The sequence below is a fragment of the Malus domestica genome, chromosome 16 (genome assembly GCF_042453785.1).
Source record: "Malus domestica chromosome 16, GDT2T_hap1".
Lineage (NCBI taxonomy): Eukaryota > Viridiplantae > Streptophyta > Magnoliopsida > Rosales > Rosaceae > Malus > Malus domestica.
The window spans coordinates 15,738,082-15,747,098 of NC_091676.1; the positions used below are offsets into that span (position 1 = coordinate 15,738,082).

The 9,017-nt window shown below is 44.8% G+C and overlaps 1 protein-coding gene across 1 annotated transcript; it reads right to left on the bottom strand.

Annotated features, from left to right (window-relative positions):
* Window positions 1–473: 473 nt before the first annotated feature.
* Window positions 474–7,550, bottom strand: LOC103413506 (protein TIME FOR COFFEE-like). The gene is made up of 12 exons (XM_008351969.4): window positions 7,142–7,550; window positions 6,589–7,038; window positions 6,325–6,488; window positions 5,904–6,222; window positions 5,303–5,714; window positions 5,159–5,219; window positions 4,944–5,018; window positions 4,579–4,843; window positions 4,419–4,494; window positions 4,236–4,302; window positions 3,756–4,124; window positions 474–3,658 (listed from the first exon to the last, which is right to left on the bottom strand). Exons 1-12 carry the CDS (start codon window positions 7,236–7,238, stop codon window positions 1,139–1,141), a joined length of 4,875 nt encoding a protein of 1,624 aa, XP_008350191.3. The 5' UTR covers window positions 7,239–7,550; the 3' UTR covers window positions 474–1,138.
* Window positions 7,551–9,017: the final 1,467 nt, after the last annotated feature.

Sequence of the window (9,017 nt, forward strand, 5' to 3'; positions counted from 1 at the left end):
GGTCCTGGATGACCTAGCCACTAGGTCTTTTAATTGAATACAAGATTAGGACTTGATTACAAATCCCCCATGACATGTACATTTAAAATAATGGACATCGGCCACGTGTAAGCAGATGGTGACAACAAAGGGACGCGCCCTCTTCAACAAGGAACAAATGTTGTCAAAGTTGAATTATATTGCAAATCACAAGAGTGGGACCCACCGTATTATAATCTCGAAATGAAACTCTTCCAACTTTTCCGCTTTGCCGACAAATTACAGTTCCAGAGTCATTCTGTTCGAGACCAAAAATTGTGCTCAACTCTACTTTTAAAGAGTAATATCAGACAGACTATAATTTATAAGTAGCTATTGCTCAAGTTAAATTCAACAAGGCAACTATGCAGTGTGTGTGTGTGTGTTCCTATTTATTTTTGCTCCTCCCATCACATGTCATACTTTTTATCACCTAACATTCAGAGCCACAAAAATACTCCTCAAATAATCCAACAAGGAATAAAGGTCGTGATACAAAAAAAAACACAATTTAAATTTAAAGAAAAAATCCCTAAAATCCAAGTGGGCTTTTTACCATTACACCCTCTTCCCATTTCTTCTTCCCCATATAATATAAAAATATAAAATGTCAAAAGTTTTACTGCCCTTTATGGACATTTAAAACCCCAAAAAAGAAATCAACTGTTACATCCACCTTTGCAATTCTTCCCTCTTTCTGCCCCAACAGAAGATCCCTACTTTTCCTTTTCCTGCATTCCCCATCCTATCCTCTCGTCATCAAACCAATCAAATTTAATTAGACTTTCACCGTCAACCCTGTCAGATTATACACACAGAAGTGTACGTATACTTTTCCCTATGACAATTTTACCCCCACTTGCTAAACTTTCACTCCAAAATTGTGGGTCGAAATTCCATTCCACCTACCTTTTTCCCGTTGTGCTTGCTTGATCACATACTTGCATCTTCCATTTCTTCTCCGAGGGTGCCTGCAAATTCTCATTTCCTTGGGCAAGAATCAAGCTTTTCCTTCCTTTGCTCACAATCCCCACCACCAAAAGTGCTTTCAGCTTCTTTTTCCAGTTTTCAGTCCGCCGGTTTTATGGGGGCTGCAATGTAGCACCAAGGGATAACTGTTCTACTCACCGGCGGGTTGTTTCTTCTGTTCTGCCGGTTTTACCTGAACCACAGTCGGAACAGCAGCATGTACATAAGCGAATCCTCCAGGTACAACTTGGTGTGGCCCAGATGACGGTGCAGCAGTAAACTGAGTATGCATAAGAGTCTGCGAGGATATGTTACCGCCTTTCATGTTGTTAGCAGCTGCAGCAGCAGCCGCCTTTGCAGGATCGTTGGTGCTGGTATTTGAATGCGTAACAGGAGGGCAGAGTGACAACATCCCACTCGAAGAAGTTCCTGATGAGCCTTGTGACTGCTGCTGTTGCTCAGGTCGGCGCTTAGAAGCATGATAATACCCGCTTGAAGGAGATTGAGTAGAGGTGTTACTATTGGAATGTGAAGCTTGAGGCTGCATGTAGGCATTAGAGAAGAACAGCGGTTGTTGAATCGATTGCTTATATAACTGTTGTTGCTGTTGCTGTTGGTGCTGATGTTGATGTTGCTGATGCTGTTGGTGCTGATGTTGCTGATGCTGATGCTGTTGCTGCAATTGTGGCTTAGTACTAGCGCTCGAAGAGGTAATATGGGTGTTGCCTAGGATCGAAGGGACATTCCTCCCGCCAACAGGAGACGACTTCTGACTGGGCACTGATGGTGAGTTCTTGGCCTGCTGAGATGACAAAGAAGATATTTGGCCAGCTTTATTTCCTGTGGAAGTCGAAGTAGTTGTCCTGGGGCTTCCACCAGCACTTCTAGACATTGATGACGTTGTGGTTGTGGGAGAACCAACCATTACAGGAGGAGATGGAGACTGATTGCCACTGGCAGGCTGTAACCCTTGAGATTGGGTTGAAGCCTTCGTGTTTGCCGCAAAAGAAATCTGTGTGTGGCTTTGCTGTGTCCGCCCATGCTTTTGAGGAAGGTTTTTGAGGGACGAAGAGGTTGACGAGGCCATAGACGGTGAAGGAACTTGGGAAGTGGTTATCCTTGCAGAATTCTTCCACTGAGGAGATTGAGCTGGACTGGTGCTGCTTTGGACAAGGTTTTGGGGGAATGATGATAGAGCATTAGGAAACTTTGCAGCCATAGAAGAGGTTGAAGGGAGGTGATCAGAGTACACACTGCCACCATTACTCGTTGGCGTTTTGTTACGAGCTGGAGCCACAGAAGAAAACTGCTGCTTCTGAAGCTGATACATCTGCTGCGGCTGCTGTTGCTGGTGATTCCGCATCTGTTGCTGCATTTGTTGCTGGGGTATGGGTGCATTTGCAGGGCTGACAGCAGCTGGCATAGCAGAACTGGACGATCGGACAGGAGTGGAGCTGAGGTTAACTGCTCTTGCTGAACTATCAATCACATTGTTGCCTGGTATTGTAGAACCAGATGTATCGGTCAAATCTGCCCTGGAGAAAGCAATAGAGTGCCCAACATTTGATGAAGATTTCCCAGCCATGGCCTTTCTTTCCTCTTCCACATTAGCGGAATCCCCTCCTCCGGTTTTCCCTTCTTCCGGACCTCGATAATTCTTTTTCTTTTGTGCAGCTTGGGCAGCCACGGCAACAGCCATATATTGATGATAACTGTGCCTAGTAACATCTGGAAAGCTCTGTAGAATTGTATGATTCATCGATGTTATGTCAATGCCAGGAGAAACGGTGGCACCATTTAAGGAAGCAAAAGACATGGCAAAAGCTTGGGATGCTTCAACCCCAGCCTTTGAGCCCTGTTGCTGTTGCTGCTGCTTCTTTTCACTACCACTAGAACCTGTTGCACCACTGGCACTTCCAACCGAAGGAGGTGTCATCAAAGCAAAGTTTGGCGGATGCATTGGCATTGCAAAATTCTGACCATAAATACTCATGTTCGCACGAGAGACACGACTATCAGCAGTTGACGGGCTGTCTTCGCCACCCATTTCAGGCTCAAGTTGGCGCGAAACATGCAGGTTCTGCTGCTGCTGCTGCAGCTGTATTGCTTGCGAATGATGGTTTTTTGAGGAAGGAAAGCCTTGCAAGCTTCCACTGCCACCATTGACAACACTTTGATGTGGCCTTTGCTGCTGATTTTGCAAATGCTTCTGGGACGACGAAGAACCACTTGAAATAGTAGTGTTTGGGTGACCTTGTTGACTTTGCTGTGATTGAGATGGCAGTGGTGGTTGTTGCTGTTGTTGCTGCTGCTGTAGTTGAGACGGATGGAGCATTTGAGAAGAATAGAAAGACCCGTTAAAATAAGGCATTGCCTGAGCATGGGGTCCTCTGTATGCCGCCTGTGCACCTACATGAGCTGGCATTGGAAATGGATATGCATTGTTCTGCAAAATCGCCAAATACTGGGGTTCATTTCCAGCCATATTTGGGTAGTTGAAACTCAGTGCTGGAGCTACAGCAGCGGTTGCAGCTGTCGCACTCAATGAAGCAGAGTTAGATGCACTGGATGAAGCTGCACCACCAGCATTAGAAGACTTCACAGACCCAGGTCGGACAGGAGCGGCAGCGGCCTGTTGCTGGCTCAATGGAAAAATGAAAGCAGGACCATGCTGAAATTTTCAATAAAAGAAAACGCATCAATATTCAAACCCCCGTGACAATATCATTTAACAAATGTAACAAACAGTATCAAAACGAGAAACGTACCAATATATTACTAGGTGGCCCGGGAGGTAGAGCTTGCTGGAGCACGATTTGCTTTCTCTGCACAGCATCCACAAGGTTTGCTGCTTGTGAAGTTTTTTCCTTTGCAGATTGAGCAGGAAACATAGCAATCCCCTGCCCCTTGTCCTGTGCAGGATTCACCCCTCTCCCTGGAACATTGCCAAGCAATTCTGGAGGTAATACATTGGGATTGCTATGCTTGGCTCCTCCATACAGAGATCCCGAACCAGCTGCTACCGGCCAGAAAGGATTCATCCTTGAGATTTGCTGGTGATAGTATATATTCCTTGCAATGTACCAATGGGTTGTGCACCTCTTTGGCCGAGGTTGATTAAAAAACAAATGCGGCGGCTGCACCAGTTGAAAATTCCATTGGAAAACAAAAAAGCAACAGAGCTCCACTTTAGTTTCACGAGGAGGGAAAAAAAAAAGTTGTTCATAAAATAACAAAAAATTACATACTTGTATCGGAGCTGAAGAAACGGAGCTCCCATCCATGGATACAACTCCTGGTAAGGGCGCCATATATCTGCTCATGAGAACACATCCATTCCCCCAAAATAAGTACATCTCAAAACCAAAGATGAAGGCTAATGACCAAGAAAATGGCAAAAGAACAGATAACATAACAACCGAAGAGCGTACCCCATCGGAGGAAGCCCGCCCGGCCCGCCCGGCCAGCCCGCCACAGACATCGGCAAAGGCACAGAACCCGATTGCACTGAAGAATCAGAAGACCAAATCACTGACTGACCAACCCAAATGAAGGAGGCAGAGAGAGAGAGAGAGAGAGAGACTAAATTACCAGTTTTCTCAGTGTTTTGCTTAGCAACATTATGGGGCAGCTTGTTTCCACTAAAACTCTCAGTCTTCTCCAAATCAAGCTGCAGATCAAAATTCCTTTCTTTCCCACCAACAACGGAAGAAGTCTGCTTTTTCAAATCAGCTGCTTCTGCTTCTTCCACAGCTGCTTTTGACTTCTCAGTTTCCAAATTTAAAGGCTGCACTTCTTCCTTGTTGCCAATTTTCAGAGCTTTGCTGTCATCCTCTCTGCTCACAGCTTTGAAGTCCTGCAAACCAAACAGTAATACACACATTAAACTAAAAATCTTCAAAAACCAAAAATTATAAAACCAAAATATGCAAATGGCAGAGGTGGTCCCCACTCACCGTTTCTGTATCTACGACCGCAGGCTTAGGATCTACGGAGATAAAATCAACTTCACCATCCCTTTCTGGAGGAGCCTATAATTATATACACATCAACAACCAAAATATTTCAATATTAATATTTTATCCTTTAAAAAATAGAAAGAAATAAAAAGATGAATAATTTATCCTTTAAAAAATAGAAATAAAAAGAAAGAAAATTTGATGATCCTCACCATCAGATCTATCTGGAACTTTTCTTCTCGGTGGTTTTCAACTTCTGGGATTGTTAAACTCCTAGATAAAAACCCACGAACAGAAAATTAGAAAATTCAAAGCTTTTTGTATCCGAAAAAAAAAAATCGATCTTTGATGCTCACGGTTTGGTCAAGGTGATTTCTTCACGTTTATCATCCAATCTGATGGCAGTGGATTCCTTCTTGGGAGATTGAAGTTCCACTTTGCTCGTTCTAACATTTCTACTCTCCGATTCGTCGTTCGCTGGCCTCGAATTTGACACGGCGTTGCTCTCCGGCTTAATTGCCTCTGGCTGAGCCTCCATTGATGCCGGAGCAGCTGGAACAGCTTGAGAGTCGGGCAAATCGTACGCAAAGCCACCATTTTCAGCTGCAGATCCTGGGTTTTTCTCCAAATTTGGAGAGGAAGTCTCAACCTTCGAAGGCTGATCAGCCACCACTTTGGCCGTAGACGAAACGGGACTGTTTTGAACTGCAAAAATTGATGGGTTCTCGTCTTCGCACTTCACGGGTCGCGGTCTTTTCCTCTTGGATGCTGCGGGTTCAAACAAAGACACCAAATTTTATTCAGTCACCAAAAAAACACACAGAACCCAGTTCCGTTTGCTCACCGAAAAACTGATTCAATCCCTTTTTTTCAGTCTCTCAGCAACCAAACGGAGCATTTGGGGTACCCAGAAAGAAATGAACAAAACCGAAAGCTCAGTGAACTTATAGTACCCACCGGCGGCGGACATGGAAGTGACAGAGAAGCAAGAATTCTGAGGGAAAGGCGACGTCAGCTGAGGAATCACACAAGGCGAGTTCGAGATCGGCGACGAAACTCTCGATTTGGCGTCGCTGGTAAATTTGTTGATGGTTTCTCTGGATTCGAACTTAATCGAATCGGTGGGTGTAATTTCTTGCTTCGTCGGCCCTTGCGGCTGCCTCTTCATCCCGTACAACACCTCCGCGACCTCTATTTCTATCTCGTCCTGATTAGACGACGCCGTCTTGGTCGACAAGGAAATCTTCGGCGGCCGAAGTTTGGGTCCGTTTGGCTTCTACAACAACAAAAAAATGTCACTAAATGTTAGAAATGAAAATAAGCAAAAAAAAACCCAAAACAGAGAAATGAATCGAATTTGATGGAATTGAAGACCCACCAGCCTCTTCCGGACCGCCGAGGCGTGGGAAGAAGAAGGTGAAGTCGGAGCCGGCGTCGACGATGACACGCTCGGCCGAACAGGGGACGTCGAAGCCTGGCGGTGAATTTGGTCTCCGACAACACCGCAACTGGAAGGCCATTCGTTAGACCTCTTCGTCGACGCTGAAAAACGACAGGAAGAAGAACATCAGTATCCCGGAATCCATTAAAATCAAACGTATGGCAGCTTTTTCTCCCTTAAATCACTTCATTTCTGCTCTACCTGACCGTGCTTTTCGGGGCACCGAAACGCCAATCATCTCGTCGGTGACCTTCAACGCTGTGAGCGGTCTGAAATGCTTGTTGCTATTAAGATTATGAACCGGCGAGAAACTCTTCCGGTGATTTATCATAGAAGATGACAGAGATGCCGTTGACGACGGGTGGTTCGGCGGAAGCATCCGAATCGAGGACCCACCGCCGCCGACTCCACTTCCACCTCCGTCTTCGTCCTCGTCCTCATCTTCGTCGTTCACACTCTCCTCCGAACTATCATCGCGGCTGTCTTCTCTATTGCTTCCGTGCATTAACCTCTCGCCTCTCCGCCTCTTGCTCCGGCTCAACCGATCCCTATCGCGATCTCGGTCTCTTTCTCGATCCCGATCTCGATCTCGGTCCTTCTTCCGATCTCTGAGCCTCGATGTCTCTTGTAACTCCACCGGACCATCGTCCTCTGCAAAAAACAAAAAAATCGAAGAAAAAAAAAACCATTAAAACGAATCGAAAACCAGCAGCTGGGTATTGCTAAAAGGGGTTAGATCTGGTAGGAGCCGCACCTGGGGAGTCTCTGAGGTTGCTACTTCTGTGTCTCCGCCGTGACAGGCCATTTGGGGCCGCCATAGCTGATCTTCTCGCATCCCTATTCCTATCCATATCTAATAATATTAACTACAGACAAATCAGCTACACACAGGACTCTAATCCCATCTCTCATCACCGGAAACCCACCATAATTCACCGGATAATTTAGTCAAACCCGCCGGGCCTGATTTGTATGCTCCGACTCCCAACCCCGTCAACGACGATATCTCTCACAAGGCTATTCCCACACCACCCAAAGATCTCAGCTTTCGCTTATCATCTTCCACCTCTCTCTCTCTCTCTCTCTCTCTCTATCTCTCTCTCTCTCCGTTTCTCTCTATTTCCAACTCTGTCTCCTTTTTGTGCTGTCTATCAGTCCATCTCATCCAGACTCCGCTATTTCACTTGGAGCGAAATCCACTCGCAAGCCTCATCGACGGCCACGATTCACCTGCTGCATCACATCCTTCAATCTCCACCCTACATTCCGAGATACATCCTGCGGCTCATTTCCACCTAAGCTGACATGGCAAAATCCTCGCCGTCCACACCCCTGCCCCAACCTTTTCTGTCTGGTGCCGCCACGTGTCAGATTTTTTAATTTTTTCTTCCTACCCAAGCTTCCATGTTTACTCAATCACTACGATTCGGTACTTTTATACTATAAAAATCGTTAAACAAATCAATAAAATACCACTAATTAATGTATCAATAAAAGATTATATTATTTTAATATTTTTAATTATTTTATTCCACTCAAAAGAAGAACACTGTAGCCCACCAATCCAATCAGGGTGTTTACTTAAATTAAAAATAGCATCCCCAGAAATTAGCCTAATCAACGTCATTAACCGGCTATTCCCGGTCATAGAGACCTCGGCAAAAGCAACATGACGATAACAAGGTATTTGCATGACCCCAAATAATGGAGTGTGTTTTTACTCACCGGCCTCATGTTGTGCATGTTCACTAACTTACTTATTATCATTATATGTGTTTGAATTTTAAAATTTATGTATATTCATTACAAGAATTTTAAAATTTAAATTTAACGATAGTCAACATACATCATAATTTAGAATGGTGAGCAAAGATACTATCAAATAATATCGATCAAACCGGTCAAATTCATTGTTTCCGGTCCACATTTTCTTTTTGTTTTCCATTTTTCCGCCCTTTCTTTATATATTTTTGTTCAATTAATTGCGGATGATGGCAAAATTCTTAAACAATTTCCGTAAATTGAAAACGTAGGCCCCACCTGAATGGGAGCCAGTCTCGCATTCCACGGTCCAGATCTTCCCGTAACCAGTAACGCGAAGTTTACTAGCCGTCGGATACTTTTCTGACGTGGCGATAAGTAAATAATCAAAGATATCCCAAAACCCAGATTCGTCCTAGCTGGCACCCAACTAAAAGAGCTCGTGCGCGTAGATCAGTGCGCCTCATCTGGACCGTAGGATCCAGTCCAACCAACGGCAGATATAGGAGCATGAGCGAGGGAAGGTTTCACCGTCACGGAACTTCTGAGAAGTGTAGGTCCCGCGTTAGCTGCCGATCTAGAAATAATTTCCTCGCGTTGGCCTATTGTCACGCTCGTGGGATATGGCAGCTAGTCTGACGTGTACTGGGGCCCAGCAATTAAAAAATAAAATAATATCAAAATACTTTTTCTCTTTTATTTTTTCGCGCGGTCAAATTTTACAGCGCAGTTAAAAAAAAGTAAAACTCATATAAATAAATAAATTCGTTTTTCCGGCTCTAACTCCACGCGCTTATGGCGGAGTTCACATTCTACGTGTCCCCCCATTATTTCGCCTCGATTGGCTACTTTTCTACGCTCACAAGATG

What these genes read in the sequence shown, in the direction of transcription:
- LOC103413506 (XM_008351969.4), bottom strand. Translation starts at nt 7,238, where the DNA reads ATGGATAGGAATAGGGATGCGAGAAGATCAGCTATGGCGGCCCCAAAT. An exon ending in CAACCTCAGAGACTCCCCAG is followed by an intron (nt 7,039 to 7,141) that starts GTGCGGCTCCTA and finishes TGTTTTTTGCAG; the next exon opens with AGGACGATGGTCCGGTGGAG. An exon ending in TTTCTTCAGCTCCGATACAA is followed by an intron (nt 4,125 to 4,235) that starts GTATGTAATTTT and finishes CAACTGGTGCAG; the next exon opens with CCGCCGCATTTGTTTTTTAA.